The 15,869-nt window shown below is 41.9% G+C and overlaps 1 protein-coding gene and 1 long non-coding RNA gene across 5 annotated transcripts; one reads left to right on the top strand and one right to left on the bottom strand.

The window, feature by feature from the left end:
• The first annotated feature begins 24 nt into the window (after positions 1 to 24).
• POLB (DNA polymerase beta) lies at positions 25 to 13,467 on the top strand. Of its 4 annotated transcripts, XR_005831465.1 has the most exons (16): positions 25 to 178; positions 249 to 306; positions 420 to 486; positions 993 to 1,067; positions 1,533 to 1,591; positions 2,931 to 2,980; positions 3,401 to 3,452; positions 4,339 to 4,393; positions 4,532 to 4,604; positions 5,099 to 5,169; positions 5,912 to 5,998; positions 7,989 to 8,053; positions 8,598 to 8,737; positions 9,336 to 9,438; positions 11,074 to 11,233; positions 11,701 to 13,467. XR_005831465.1 is itself a non-coding variant. In XM_040618296.1 (15 exons), the coding sequence occupies exons 1-14, from the start codon at positions 118 to 120 to the stop codon at positions 9,428 to 9,430; spliced, it is 1,008 nt and encodes a 335-aa protein (XP_040474230.1). In that variant the 5' UTR covers positions 25 to 117; the 3' UTR covers positions 9,431 to 9,438; positions 11,701 to 13,467. The 4 variants fall into 4 exon arrangements, 3 of the variants coding, with proteins under 3 accessions (XP_040474230.1, XP_040474229.1, XP_040474227.1); XM_040618296.1 differs by lacking the exon at positions 11,074 to 11,233; XM_040618295.1 differs by lacking the exon at positions 11,701 to 13,467 and having other exon boundaries at positions 11,074 to 11,694.
• LOC121099405 lies at positions 6,006 to 15,803 on the bottom strand. Its single transcript, XR_005831468.1, has 3 exons — positions 15,662 to 15,803; positions 14,945 to 15,076; positions 6,006 to 6,514 (listed from the first exon to the last, which is right to left on the bottom strand). It is a non-coding gene; the product is annotated as an uncharacterized LOC121099405 (long non-coding RNA).
• Between the last annotated feature and the right edge of the window lie 66 nt (positions 15,804 to 15,869).

Raw genomic sequence — 15,869 nt, 5'->3', positions numbered from 1 at the left:
CCCCGCCGGCGTATGCGTGATGACGTTGGTCGCGCTCTGTGACGTCACCGCCGGAAACGCGTCCTCGCCGCCTCCGTCCTGGGACTCCACCGTAGCGCGGTGCCGGTGGTGCCGGCCATGAGCAAGCGGAAGGCTCCCCGGGAGAGCCCCAACGAGGGCATCACCGACTTCCTCACCGGTAGGTGTGCGCGGCGGGCGGGCCTCCGGGGCCGCCCGCCCGCCCGCTCTCACTGTGGCTCTTCCCGTAGAACTGGCCAATTACGAGCGCAACGTGAACCGGGCCGTTCACAAGTACAACGCATACAGGTACCGCTTCCGCCTCCCCGCCGGCGCCCTCGGCTCGGGGCCCAGCCCGCCGCCGCGCCAGCCGGGCCAGCGGCGCCGCCCGCGCTCGGGCGCTCACCCGCACTGTTCCGCAGGAAGGCAGCCTCGGTCATCTCCCGGTACCCCAGCAAGATACGGAGCGGGGCTGAGGCCAAGAAGCTGGTAGGTGCTGGCGGCCGGGGGGCTCGCGAGGCAGCGGCGGGGCTCGGGGCCGGCGGCTTCTGGGAGGCGGGGGGGCGGCTCCGCGGGCGCCGGTTCCTCCTCCCGGTAGCCGTGGTGGGGATGCGGTCTGGTTGCCGTGAGTCTTTGTGGCTGGAACTGGGGGCTCCAGCCCAGTCTGCGTGTAAAAGGATTCTGCTGTGACAGGTTTTCCCTTTGCCTTGTTACAGCTTCGCTAAATTTGGGGAACTTGAGCAGTAATAACCGAGGCCTTGTTCAAAATTGCTGCTTTGGGGGAACTTTTAATATAACCCTTGAATTACAGTGTTTATGCTGCTTGCATTGTAGCCTTGAATTCTTGTGTTTCCTTAGGGTCCAGTATTTTATCATGGTCTCAGTGGCCTCATAATTCTTTCTGGATGCTAAATTCTGGGGAGCTTTCCTTTTTTTCCAGATGTAATGTCTTTAAGCAATCTTGAACTTATCTTCCCACCCCGTTCGATACTTAGGATGGAGTAGGTGCTAAAATAGCTGAGAAGATAGATGAGTTCTTATCCACTGGAAAACTACGCAAACTGGAAAAGGTGTGTTTCTTTCCCTTCCACTCTATTTCTCCATACTTGCTTTTCTTTGTAACTTGCAAAGTAGCCTGCGTGTTTTGTGCAATTGTTGTTGTCGACCTTGGAGAGACTCATGTCAAGCTTAGGAATAGCGGATGTGGAATCTGGTGAGTAGAAACAAGAAGCTCAGCTGAAAATATTGAAGTTATGTAATCAGCGTGTGAATGTCTTGTTAGAAGTGGAATTCTGACTCTTGGAGGGCTGTGGAGTTTTGTGGTTTAAACACGTTCTTCGCCTTAGCGTGGGCAATTAGGGAATTTTCAGGCTTGGTATATATGGCGTTATTGTGATAGGCAGTACTACCCTTGGTACCGTTCTGCATTGATTCATAACGAGCCTCCAGTGCAGTCTGACTGAACTGTTTTATCGTCTCACTGTTTCTATTCATTGCAAGTGGAGTTAAGAAGGGCTTGGTTTTGAATTTTGCAGATTCGACAAGATGATACAAGTGCATCTATCAGTCTCCTGACACGAGTTACTGGCATTGGGTAAAGTTTTTTGGGATTTTTTTTTTTTTTTTGGGGGGGGGGGGTGTTAGGTATTTTTTCCTTCTCCTGGTGGAGTTTTGAAAATAATTTGGGTGATTGCAAATAATGAAGGGAATGAGATTGAGCTGATGCTATAGTGCCCACACTGAGACACTATAGTTGTGAAGAGAAGAAAGGGTATAGAATTGTCAGTTACAGACTTTGCGGTAAAGGAGTGGAAGTGGAAAATTCCTGTTTGCAAGCTGAGGGGGGAAGGAGAGAGGAGCTGGTCAAGAATGGAACCATAAGAGGCTGAAAAGAGTGGAAATGAGAAGTCCCACCAGAAGTCCCAAAGGGAAGTTGGCCCCAGGGACAACAGTGCTCTGTCAGGTGTTTGTAAAAGGAGAAGTAGAGCCCTGAAATGGGCAACAAAACAAACAAACAAAAAGCCGTCAGGGCTGTTGAGCAGTGTTTGAAATTCTTGTGGTTCAGGGTAGGGCATGGGATTGTTCTCAAGTAATTCTGAGGGAAAATGCATTCTAAGTTTGAGGATACACTGGGATTTGAGAAATTGGGATGGGATGCTGGGATGCAGAAAGAAGCTTGCATGCTATCCTGTCTCAGGACAGTGGAAGTTGCCTTTCCTGGTCTGGAACCTGGCAAGAGACACAAGGAAGGGTAAGAAAGGAAGTAAATGGCAGGTCAGGATCTGACAATTTTACTGTAATAGTTTTATTGAGGAAGTGGATTTGAAGTCTTTGAGGGTGGTAGAGCTGTAACCATAAGATTTCAGAGTAGCTGGAGAATAGTTCCTCACGAAGGGACTATGCTTCCAGGCTGATGGTACTTTGGTGTTTTCAGATATTGGGTAGGTATTTGGGTATAACATTACCTGAATGTCTGTCTCAGCTGAAATGTTCTTTTCCTACAGAGACATGCAGATTAATCTAATGACAAACCCTTAAAGGGGAAAAAGGTTCAGCCATTCACTTCAGTGTTTGAAGTGCTAGTCTAAAGACACTTCTATGCTCCTGTTGCCTTAAGCTGGTTCAGGGACTGTGGTTAAAGTAGTTCTTGGCATGCATTCAGGGTTATTTCCTAAAACAATATTATTTGGTGAGAATTTTATTTTTTTAAATTATACGTCACTGTATTGTTATATCAATGCTAAAAAATATGTAAGCCAAGCTGTGGATAGCCATCTCTGCTAACTGAAAGTACAAACCGAAAATGCACGTGCTGAAAAGAGGGTAAGCATAAGAAGCAACTTCACTCTTGGCCTTGAAGAATCTAGGCAGTTACAGTGAATTCTAATGTCCTTTTACTGCTCCTGAAGGCAGATTGCTTTCTCTTCTTGCAGTCCTGCTGCTGCTAGGAAGTTTGTTGAGGAAGGAATTAAGACTTTAGAAGGTAAGTGTAACTTTGGGTCCTCAGCTCGCATCCAATAATGTTTTTTTTCTGTTAAGCTTCCCTGTTCCATGGTGGTATTGCGACAGCAGATATGCCCTAGGCTTTGAGGAAAGTGTGTGAGATGCTGAAGACATTACATGCACATCCAATGTAAAGTACTTACAGGTTACTTGGAAAATAACAAGGATTTTGGCTTTGAGGTGAATGGTCTACTGAAATCTTTATCGGGAAGTGCTCTATGCATTTGTACTCATCCTATCAGCTGTTCAGTAGTCCATTTAAAATCTGTTCCTTTGTGTTTGAGGTTGCTGTTTTCTTGTTACGTATTTTTAGCATGTATCACCTTTGCATCGGTGGAAACTTACTGTAAGATTTCTAGTCCTCAAGTAACTTTTTTCTGTTTTTTCTTAATTCTTGTAGATCTAAGAAAAAATGAGCACAAGTTAACCCATCACCAGCGTATTGGGTTGAAGTAAGCTTTCTTTGATGCAAGTGCTTGGCTTTTCTAATGACTCAGACACCAGGATGTAATGTAAGGTTACATGGGCCAAGTAAGGTTCTGCTCTCTCTGTGTGCTTTTCATACTTTTCAGCAGCTATTCAGAACATCTGTTTCATTGGGGTTAAAATGCAGTAGGCTTGGTCTCCATCCAGAAAGAAATAGAGAAATGAAAGAAAGGGGCGGTGAGGGGTGGAGGAGTCTCATCCAAAAGCCCTGTCTGCAGAGTTTGGGATTGGGATGGTTTAGTAATGGTGTTGGGGAACATGTGGCTCTGAAGCTGTTACGGCTGCCAGTACCTGCTGTCAGCGGTTCTGGTACTGGAGGGGTGAAAAATGTGCCTGCTGGTTGGGTATCATTGTTTCACCTCGCCTCATTTTTCTCCACAGTTAAGTAGCGTTCTGGCAGTCTGGTTTTTACAGCTGCATGCAAAGGTATCGGGAGCTGTATTTGCCTTGTGAGGAGCTTCTGTTTAGCTCTTTCCCACAAAGATCACCTCTGACCATGGGTGAACGTTCCTGCTTGCTGGTGGATTGAGTTTTGTCAGGAACCTTTTGTATTTTCAGAGGGCTGTGCAAATATAAACCAATTGGTTATATTGTAACATTACTTCCACCTCATAGCAGCTCTTCATGTATGGTGGAAATAATTTGCAACGAAACCATCTTCTGAGCATTGTCAAACTTGCAGTTGTGAGGTTTTTTTCTATCGCTTGGCAAGATGTCTTCTAAGATGCTTGGTGAGGGTGGGGAGATTCTTCATTACTGTCACATCAGAAAGTTGTATTCTTTCCTCTTGACAAAAATGTTAAGATGCTACCCTTATCACTCTTACAGACACTCTTATTCTTACATATGCAGGTACTTTGAAGATTTTGAGAAAAGAATCCCAAGGGAAGAAATGCTGCAAATGCAGGTAAGAATGTCTTTATTGAGGATGTGAGCCACTGGTGGACAATGAATGACTGATATTTCTGAACACACATCTCTTTTTTTTTTTTTTTTTTTTTTTTTTTTTTTTTTTTTTTTTTTCCCCCTCTTCTCCTTCCTATAGGAAATTGTGCTCAAAGAGGTCAGCAAGCTGGACCCAAACTATATTGCTACAGTCTGTGGCAGTTTCAGACGAGGTTGGTACTCTGATCTTATGTTTACTTTGGGCTAGTAAGCAAGACTTATTACTGTATCTGTTCTTCCAGAGTGAAAGTCTGTGCTGGAACTGGGCTCTTTCCTGTTGTTATTGTCTTGACTGGTTAGTTCAGTAGCAAAACACCTGTATAAATCCTTGCTTCTCCACCCAACCCCCATAAAGATCTGTATATTGTAACATGTGAATTGATTGCTTTGCTTTTACATTAACAATATATTAACATATTTGTGCTTCACTGCTGCAGAAGTACAGCAAGAAATTCTTTGGTGTCTTCTGAGATACGCAGAGATACAAACTTTTTGATGAAAGAACAAGATTTTCTTTAAGATTGTTTTCTCGCAAATATCTTGAATCGTGATTGACTATTTTCTACCAGGAAACCATGTTTATTGCAGGAGGATGGATGGATGTTGACTAACGTTAGTATACTTTGTCATACGCAGAGGGTTTTTTCTTTGCTTCTTACTTGCCTAGGTGCAGAATCAAGTGGCGATATGGATGTTCTGCTAACCCATCCAAGTTTCACATCTGAATCATCTAAACAGGTGTGTTTCTGTGCTGCTGTGGGTCAGTACTGTGCATTGGTTCCACAGTGTTTTAAATTCAGAAGATAACGTAGTCTCAAACTTGTAATGCACCTTCGTTCATCTTCTTGTTACTGTAATAGTAAATTTTATTTTGAGGAGTTATGATCACTTCTCAGGTCCATGCATTATGTTGTGTTCCTCTTGCAGAACTATTACAGAGGTTTACTCTTAACCTTCTGTCCCTCTTCTTCCCTTTGTGCCCCACCCCCTCAAATTCACGCACTTTTACAATGTAGAACTGTAACAGTTTACTGGATAAAGCAGGGATTAAAGGTAGAGTAAGTATCCCTTTACATAGCCATAATCTTTTGGACGAGAAACAAATGTCCTGCTGCCCTTGTAATCTTTTGGGACTAACTCTGGAGAAGCCTTAATGACAGTTTGTGTTTCTTGTGGCTTCTATAGATAAATTGTTTAAAATTTGAAAACTCAAGCCAAAAAAAGAGTTTTGTCACTTACGAAGAAAAAAAAAATCTGATAGGGGATTTTGGAAAGCTTTGGGTTTTTTACATTGCACAGCTGTAATTTTATTAGCTTTTCCTTGATGTTATTTTTTTTCCACTCAGTCAAGTTTTTTGTATGGTAATACGTATAATTGTAGCAATGTCCTGTACTTATGTGGGTCATTGTCTGGTAAATGGCTAAGATATTCTTGTTATTTGTAAAATAATCTCCTCTTCTGTGTTGTCACTGTTCCTAGTCAAAACTTCTGCGTCAAGTTGTAGAACAACTGGAAAAAGTCCACTTTGTCACAGATATGCTGTCTAAAGGTGACACCAAATTCATGGTAAGGCTTTTTTGGTGGTCAGGTGTGTTAGCTTCTGTCAGGGAAGGTAATCCCCCGCTATGTTATATATAAGGTAGATTGTTGGGACTGCTGGAGCTGTGATTTTTTAAAAAAAAAAATTTTAAACCCCCCCCTTCCCCCCATAAAAGCTTTCTGCAGTTAACTCTGTGAATCTCTTGTGCTAAGATTTCAGTATTAGAAAAATCTACAGGTATTTATGTAGTTCTGAACCTCACTGATACAACCTTCATCACGCAATGCCAGTTTTGTCTCTGTTTTGCTTGATGTTTCCCCAGAACCTTAACACAACCTCACTTCTTAGCTGCACCAGTGACTGCTCCTGTAACTCTGCCCTCAGGATCTTGGAAACACTATCTTTGATCTCAGGCTTATGTTTACCGTGTCTTTTCCAAAATATGTAACACACCTTTGTCTCCTTTTTTGTCAATGTTGTTGCAGAGCAGATTTCATGGATAAGATGCCAGCTCAGGATACAATAGGGGATATGTGGGATGCCTAGAGAAAGTAATGAATTAAAAGAACATTCATTTTGTGAGGTCACAGCAAAACTTTTATTCTTAAATATGTGGACTGGGTGTTACCTTGCTTTGCTTAGTTTTCTTTACAGGCCCTGGATATTTTGGTCTTGCAGGCCGGTTAAAAGTCAACTCTAACAGACATGTAGAACCATAAGCAATACTTAGCGGGTATGAAGGCTGCTTAGTTCTGTCAGTCACTCGTACTGGCTTTATGGAATTCCGTGGAAGCTCAGAGGAGTGGTCCTGCAGGAGGGTTCACTAAAGGTCCATACACATTTGTAATCAAGATACCATTATATTCAGCTAGTTTTTTGAAAGGCATAAATACTTAACTGTATAATACTACATTTAAAGACACTTGCTTTCCCAAGATGAAAGGGGCTGCTGGAGCACTTGATTATTTTATTGTATTGATTGATGGTTTAGTTTTGCTTAAAATTAAGAGCTGAGAGAACTCTGAGGATTTGTCTTCAGTTTAGTTTGTGTTGCATTCTGAGAGGGAATAAAACTCGATGGCTTTTTGTTTGGCTTGATCTTTAGGAGGAATAAGTGAAAGGCGCTCTCATTGTTGCCACATGGTTTAATACCATACGGGCTTAAAGTTAAATGTACATCTGTCTGCCAAAAGCAGAGGCACTCTGCATTCCCTGTTTGCATTCCCAGTTCAACAAGCTCACTATAGTTTGACCATTTGCTCTGTGTGATCCTGTCGAGTCTTAAATAGTTGTGAAATAGCTCTTCAAAGTGGAAGCCAAGGAATGTTGTAAAAAGGGAAGTACAACTGTAGCTGGGAATCTGAGAAAAGCAAGTCTCAGTAAGGAGACAGAGAACATAACTTTAACATCAAAGTTTTCAAACCCAAGAAAGACTAGAATTCTCAGCATGAAGCTGCAATGGGTGAAACTGTTCAGTAATTAGATACTTGTCGTCATTCGTTATGGTTCATGTCCCTCCACCCTACTGCATTGTCATTTTAAAGTGATTGTGGACTGGGGGAGGGGAGTGGAAAGAAAAGGCTGGTAATGTGAATTATGTGAAGATTACAAAGCAGTTGAAGAGTGGCAGAGGGCTTCTCAAGAAAAAAACTTTTTTCTATTAGCTTCAGCTTCATCTGCATTTTCCTTAACCTGCTGATGTTTGTGCATACTGAAGAGCCTGGTAATAATTAGGGCAGAGGAATGGGAAATGAGAAGTCCTATGAGCCTTCCTGCTGTAATAAAAACTTAAGAAGCAGTTATATGCTACATTGAACTGCAGTCCTCTTAGCAGTATAAAATAGTGATTCACAGTGCTATGACATCCAGCTCTCCTAGTAAAATACTTGGTTCGGTGGTAATTTAACTTTGCTCTCCACATTGACTGACTGTTTAGAGGTTCTGTAGGGATGGGGAGGTAAAGGTTCATCTCAAGTCTTTAATTTTGAATTTCTTGCTTTCCTTACTTCCTCACAGGGTGTCTGTCAGCTGCCAAATAAAGACGATGGAACAGCCTATCCACATAGGAGAATTGATATCCGGTATACACACACAAAAAAAAACCCACCCCAAAAAACTGCTGTAGCTGTATGCTACATAGTAGGCATTCACATAGAGTTCTGCATTCAAATCTCTACTTCCATATTCAGAACAGTGCATTTGCTAGATTTGATTCCTTTGCAGTATGGAAGACACTGTACAACTGCCAGTGTCTACAACAGGTTATTAGCCAGAATGCTGTATTTTTAAATCATGATTTTGTATGCAGTTTCAGAATTTGTGACCTACTTTATCATTACTGCTTTGACGTTAATTTTTGGCAGGAGTGCAAACACCATAGCCATGTAGTGTCTGGACACCCGTAACATCTGGGTCAGGGTAGATGTGTTGAACCTTTCTTTGATACGCAGTTCATTTCACTCTTCCATCTGGCTTGCGGGAAAAATCAAACATGCAATATTGCAGAATGCATGCATGTAAATAGGAAGTAAACCTAGAAGAGTGTCTGAATGGCTGAATTACAAATGGCTTGTAACCTTTTTGTGATTGTTCTAAACGTGTACTTTTCTTCCACTTTTATTGTAGACTTATCCCCAAAGATCAGTATTACTGTGGTGTACTGTATTTCACAGGAAGTGATATATTCAATAAGAACATGAGAACTCATGCTCTGGAAATGGGCTTCACAATCAATGAATACACAATCCGTCGCTTGGGTGTCACTGGTCAGTCTGGGCCTTTGCATGGAGCATTCTTCCTAGTTACATGCTTGGTGTGATCTTCTTAAACGGGTTACTCCGTATACTGGAAATACTTCTGATAAATACTCTAGTTCATAAATTTTTTCAGTGTCTTTTCTGGTGTTGAACACCCATTATAGCAGGAAAGGGGCAGCCTACTTACACAGAGGCGGTGCTGTGACACGAAGTTACCTCTTTGGGCTACGTAATTATGTAAAGTCTTACTGACCTAAACATTGGGGATCTGGTGTGCACAGCATATATGTGGCTTCCCCCACTTTTCCCTATAAGATGTCATGTCCTTTAGTTTTGGTTTGGAGGGGTGCTGTGTGTGTATATAAATATATGAATATAAAAACATGTAACAAATTAACTATGGGGCCATGTGGTTAGTTACCTTACTTCCTTCAACACTAATGAGAATTGGTACCTAAACACCGTGAAAAGGTTGGGGTGGTGGTGGGTATTTTTTTTTGTTAGTCTGTTTTACTTAGGGCGGTTTTGTCTTAATTTTGCAATGCATTTGGTATCAGGATCGTACAGAACTTTCACCTTTGAAACAGCATCTGTAATTTGTTTGCAGGAGTTGCTGGGGAGGCCCTACCTGTAGAATGTGAAAAAGATATCTTTGACTACATCCAGTGGAAGTACCGAGAGCCAAAGGATCGGAGTGAATAACTGCCTAGGTTTGTAACCTAGAGAGATGTTTTTATAGCTGCTTGTGAACCTACAAAGTGCATATTCTTTCTTTGGGTGTTGTTGCAAAAAGTGTACGTTACTAATGCTTAAAGCAAGTCCATGGCACTAGCACAGAACGTGTAGTAAAGAGTAAATCCTGTAAGATCTCATCTTGACCACATGCAGCACCCCACCTTAAAGCTGATTAAAACACTATGTGTAACTGAATGGCCTGCCATACTAGAAAAACCTGTAGGGAAGATGGTGTGGCAGTCAGACTGCTTAGGGAATGCACATTGTCTTTTGCTTTGGAATTCAGTGAAAAAACATCGAATGATAAATCACAGGTTTCTATTTAACACCCAGTGAGCAGAAAGTTCTGACATATAGGCAAGGTGTTTCATCTTACTAAGTTTCTTGTGGCTTGGTTTGAAGATGGTTGCTTTCAACCAAAATGGTGCTGGTTCTTTAGAGTTGCTGGAGAGTCTTACAAAACAGTATTAGCCCTTTATAAAAGGCTATGTGCTTTGACTTGATAATATCTGTGGTGATCAAGCTGTTGGGTTTTTTTCTAATAATCTTAGTGGCCCTTGGGCTGTGATCCTTACTAAAAAAGTTTGACTATTTCAAACTGAATGGGCTACCTTAGCTTGTTTCTTGTAGTTTTGCAAAGGATGATCAGAGTTCAGATGCTTCCATGTTTTAATGTTGTATACGCAGGCATACTCTGTGCAAACATCACTTACTGCTTAGTATCAAAAAACTGGGCAGTTCTTACACGAAATAATGTAACTTTTTTTTTTGCTATTTACTTTGTTGAGGTTGAAAGATTTGTAAGTAAAACAGTTGATTTTGTGTAGTTGCAAATTGTCTCTTAAGTAATATGTATGGGGGTTTTAATTATCTTTTTTTAATGCAGTTTGAGTAATTGTAGAGCATCTTGGAATGCTAAAATGAATGTTTTGCTCATACAAGCTGCCAGCATAAATTGCTTGAGTATATATTCTACAGCATCTGTGTGTAGCAGTAGGCACTTTATAAATGACCATAGATTAGATTTGGCTGTGGCAGTGAATTAGTACTGGCATCGTACAACTTGGAAAACTTACAGTTCTGAAACTTCAGTATGAGACCAATTTGTTTCGTATGTATTGGGAGGCTAGAAAAACTGTATTAGAGCATTATTTCTACAGCACTTAAGTGCCATAATTATGGTAAGATTATTCTTACAGCAGTTAGATCTCAGACTTTGTATATTTGTCGCTTTTCAAATGTATATTTCAAGGGGGGTGGGGGTGATAAAAAAGCACCTAAAAGTCTATTTCCCACCCCCACTGAATAGATGAAAGTATACATATAAAAAACTTCTAATGTTGGTTACACAAAACAACGTATTGTGACTCCCCACTAGTCAGCAAATGGAACGTACAAATCGGGCCAGAAAAAGACTGCCCATGTACTCAGCTTCACAGCTACCTGCTCCAATATTTTTTGATTGAAAATGTGTCATTGGAATACCTAGACTAGCAAGGAACATGAAAGGCAGAAATGTCTTACATTCCACTGCTGAAATTGCAACTTGGTACGCAGTTATAGAATGCAAAATCATTATGGCTGGTGCTATTGAAATACTACACTTTTAGGTGGCTGTACAAGAAAGAACATGGGACACAAGCCAGACATCATAATTTTCTGTAGGACTTCAAGTCTGATATCAGACAAGGATGTTGTATTCAAGCTCTGCAATAACTGGAGCAAATAGGAGAAGGAAATCGCGTGCATGTCTTTGGAGGACCCTTTCTGGTACTGAAGTGGAATTTTTAAACCTTTATTCATGTCTCTGTTGGCTGCTGTCAAAAACCTCCATTGACGGAGAACCTGAAATCTGTTGGGCCAGTTGCTTTCTTTGCAGCATTAGTAAACATTACAGATCACGTTGATGCCAACTGGAAATGTTTGAGGCATCTAGGTTTTAAAATACTCTCTTGATTTTTTTAAAGAAACTAATCTTAACTTGCCTAGGGAGGAGGAAGGGGAATCTTTTAGCCTTGTCCCAACCTATTGGATGCGTTATGGCTTATCATTCAGGGTTATGGACTGAAATAAAATACAAGGGGTTTAGGTGCTTATGTGTTGCAGGCTGATGTTTCTTTAGTTGCTGCTGTTCGTGTGTGGAAGAGGAGACCAGAGTTTGTGGCACAGTGCACAAATTAACTCTAAATTAAAATGCACATCCCTTTATACTGCTTTGTGTTACTAATCTCTCTTAGTCTTTTGGCAGGTGCTCAGGTGTGGTCATTGTGCTGTTCTACTGATGACCGTTTGACAAGACGAACTGAAGCCATTGTTACAGTGCTGAAAAAATTCTGGATGTTGAACAATGTTGCTGAGAACTAACTGGCTTGCGGATTTTGGTCTGGAAATGATGTGCACAGTAAAGCCCAGAAGCACAGCCTGAGGTGCAAAGGCATCTTTTCTCCCTCTTGACTGTGATAAGCAGCATGTGATCTGCCCTTCTGTCCTTTCTACAGCCATATATCTTGTCCACAGATTCCCCCTAGCTGCTTTCCTTGTAACAAATCAATGTTCAATGTGCCCTGCGGCGGATGAGTGGCGTTCTTCCCCAGCCTCACTCTGGCTTTCTCCTTTTATTCAACCCCAAATGTCCTATTTAAGAGATCCAGAGCAAATCCTGATGTTTCTGTTTTCCATATAAGGATCACAATGTTACAGAGTCATGCATGCTGAAGTGTGTTTTCTTTTAGACAAGAACCCTCCCTTGCCAGCTCCAAACAAACTGGTGTCTCCTTAGGGGACGTTTCTCTTTCCCAGAAACTAATCCTTATTTATGGGCTAAGCGTCTATTACAGGTTTGGTGAGGTATGCAGAGATACTATAAACATGCAAATTCTTGATGTACGTAAAAAGATTATTTTCTGCCTCCTCTGCACTAGCTCTGCTGCTGAGTTTGCTGTTTTAAAAGTGATGTGCTGTTATTTTACCGAGTAATGTGTCTGCTAATGTCTTCCCTATAAAGTTTGTCCAGCTGAAACTGGCTGCAAGAACTGCTATTGTGGCTTTTAAAGCCACAAGGATGTGTGCCTGTATAAGAGATTGTTCTTATACAATTGCCTCTGTGTCTTTCGTTAGACTACAATTGCATATTCTGGAGAACTCCTTGGAAGTTCTCCAGAATAGTTTGTGTATCCTTTCTCCAGTTGGGTAAGCAGGTGCATGAGTGCTTGCCATTTTTTCTTTATGCACCTAGCTCTTAGTGTAATTGCTTTATGAGTGACAGCAATGCAGACAACTGTTCATAATTGTCAGGAGCTCTCAAGAACTTTGTGTTGCCCCAAAGAGCAACAACAGGAAGTGTTGCATTTCTTTTCATCTAAGAACACTGCTATGCACCATTACCTAAATTACTGTTGTAAGAATTGTGCAGTTATCCCATCTTTTGTAACTTGAGTCTAAAACAAAAGAATGTTGTCATTGCATGTGATCCAGTGTGCTGGCTGTTTGTAGACATAGGCTTCTGCCAGGACGGACCTTGCTTTTATTTACAAAGTAAAGGAAACCCCCAGTACAGAAAAGCATTGTGGGTGTACCTCTGATACTAATTCGGTGTCAGAGGAGGCAGCTGAGAGCAAACAGTCATATTTTTCAGATGTGCTGTGAAAGGAAGAGGAGAAACGGCACTGAGTTTCCCTAGAGCAGAGAAAGAGGATGAGAATTCTAATGTAACTGTACAGTCTCTGAATAGTATGAGAAATAATGAGAAAACTTAAACTTATGGTGCGTTTGTCCTGGTACCTTGAGAGAAAAGTCAACGTCTCCTTCTTTTTCTCCTGATATTTTTAAACATTCAGAGATTTATTCCTGCATACATTTTTAAAGACAGAAAGGTCACAGATCCTTTTTTTTTTTTACATAAAAGTAATTTTTTTTACATTAAGCCTTGATTCAAAAAGTCAGGTGAAGAAGAGTAAGTGAAGTCTGTTTTTTAGCAATTTGTTGGTTTGGTGGGTTGTTTTTTTTTTTTAAAAAAAAAACGCCCAATTTAAAAAATAGATGAAATTGTCCAACGTAGACTTTTAACAGACAGCAGTTTAATCTAGCAGCAACAATCCTGATTCTGAAGACAGACTGCACTTCTTGGTTAACCAACCTCCTGCTTGAGAGAATTTTGAACTGATGTAGGTATTTGCCCGCTCAGAACTGCGTATTGGTCTGCTAGATCCTTCTTCTGCTCTGTCTCTAGTTCTTTGTATCCCCTGTATGTGGAGACACCAGAATGAGAAAACTGGCTGTGCCCTGAAGTACTCTTAAAGAATACCATTTTCAACTACAGTCTGTATCTCCTTATCTCTGTGTTAATGTCCTGGTGCAGTGCTGAAGCTCATGCTAGGCTGTTCCTGTGTCTTTAGCATATGGTCATATTGAAAATTTTTAAAAGTAATCTGACCGTTCTCCTATTGCACATGACCGGTGTTCTTTGTTCCTGGATACACTGTAGGTATTGTACTGTAGATACATTGTACTGTAGATACAATGTACTGTAGATACATTGGTTGCAGTGTCCTGCATGTTGTTCAACTTGCCATTACCCAGAAGACTGGTCTGGTTAACTGATGCACTTCTACCACTCCTATAGAGTCAATCTGCCTTTTTTTATATGCAAACCTGTCAGCTCTGATTCTATAGTTCCTCTTAAGTCATTGTGAAAGGTAGTGACTATTTTGGACATGAGAGGAGGTCCAATCAAGATTGTATTACTAGTTGTATCTGGGATAGGGATTCTGTTGGTTAACATAAAACTTAACTGGGTTTAAGTAGTGAACTGCTAACTGTATTGTAGAGCATCAGCATGGAACATATTGCTGCTACTGTATTTGAATACTTTGTAGGTGTATAAAGCAAATGTATTACAGAATAGCAAGCTTGAAAAGGCAAGACTATTTTATACATAATCAAATTGACTATTGCTAATTATATAGCACTCTTCTTGATGTGTTAATTATTAGGTCCTCTGACTTTATGGAGTAGAGTGGAGTTTGTATATCAGACTTAGTGTGACGAATCATAACAAAGACAGATGTAACACTGTTTCTTATTTTATCGGACTTAAGCCTATAGAACTACATTTTTACTTGTTCTTATATAATTAGTGTTGATCAGTCTTGGTCATGGAGATAGTTCGTATCCTTGCTTATCCATTTATTTTCTTCTGTTTTTCATACTGGGAGTTTAATTATTTTCTGGGAATGTTCCCCTACCCTAATGCATGCAGTGGTATGTAAGGTGACAAGAAGTTAACTTGGTACTATGTGAAGTCTTCTGATGCCTCATATTAAATATATATGTAGGTGATGTATTCAGTATTTTATTCAGTAATCAGTGGGGATAAATAAAGTAAGAATTCCATCATGAATGTATAATCCTGTTTGGCTAGGGTTTTTTTTTTTTTTTAGCTGTAATTTTAGGAGCATCAAAAAGCAGTAACATAAGCCTAACATGTTTACAGATGTTTCCTAGGCATACACTGATGCATTCTTCATCATCCTCAGCAGGTAGCCCAGAAAATTACTTTGTGTGACTTGAGGCAGAATTTGCTGGCCTTGCAGTCTCCCTCTGCAACAATGAGTTCTAAGTGGAAGAAAAATGGCTTGTTCAGAGTGCTTCCTTGCTTGTTTGTCAAGCTATAGAAATGTGTCTATTTCTAATCTCTTGGTTCCCCCCCCCCCAACACACCCCCCTAGTTAACTAACTAGCCCTGAATCTGGGCTGCATTGTGTTACAGTTCTTTCCTTCCTGCCACTGTCGACTGCAAGATACCTGGTAATCACAGAAGGAAATAGCTGTGAACCTTGTGCCTGTCCTAGAGAATCTGTGTAAATGGGTATGCACTGTACTACTGGATGTGCATTTGCAGCCTCAGGTGTTGTTTTGGTGTCTGCTCTTGTCCCAGGTGCGAGGCCTTACATCAAGGTGGGCCGTGGCGTGCCCCCTCTTTCCATAGCCTTAGGGCTACAGTGGCTCTTGCTAACAGAGCGGTGGTTCAAAACAGGGATGCCAATGAGCGAGAGCTGCTGCCGTTGCTGAAGCGTCGGCGAAGAGCTGTAGCACTGGCCGGGGTCTTGCACCCTCCGTGACGGGCTGCGTGAAGCTGCCCTGCAGGTCCGCGGGCGCGGGGCCCGGGGAGCGCTCTTTCCCCCCCTCCTCGACGCGTACCTCGAGCGGATGTTACAGCTTGCTGCTGCCCGCCGACCCCGGAGCCTACTCCGGCCGCTCCGCCGCCGTTGCTTGAGCCGGCGGGAGAGCCTGGCGCTGGGGGCCCCCCCGTAGGCGGTGCCAGCGCCCCGGGCTGCGGGGCGGGGCCGAGGCAGGGGGGCGGGGCCGAGGCAGGGGGGCGGGGCCGAGGCAGGGGGGCGGGGCCGAG

Source organism: Falco naumanni, chromosome 19 (assembly GCF_017639655.2).
Source record: "Falco naumanni isolate bFalNau1 chromosome 19, bFalNau1.pat, whole genome shotgun sequence".
NCBI classification, from domain to species: domain Eukaryota; kingdom Metazoa; phylum Chordata; class Aves; order Falconiformes; family Falconidae; genus Falco; species Falco naumanni.
This window is presented reverse-complemented; position numbering and strand designations above follow the sequence as displayed.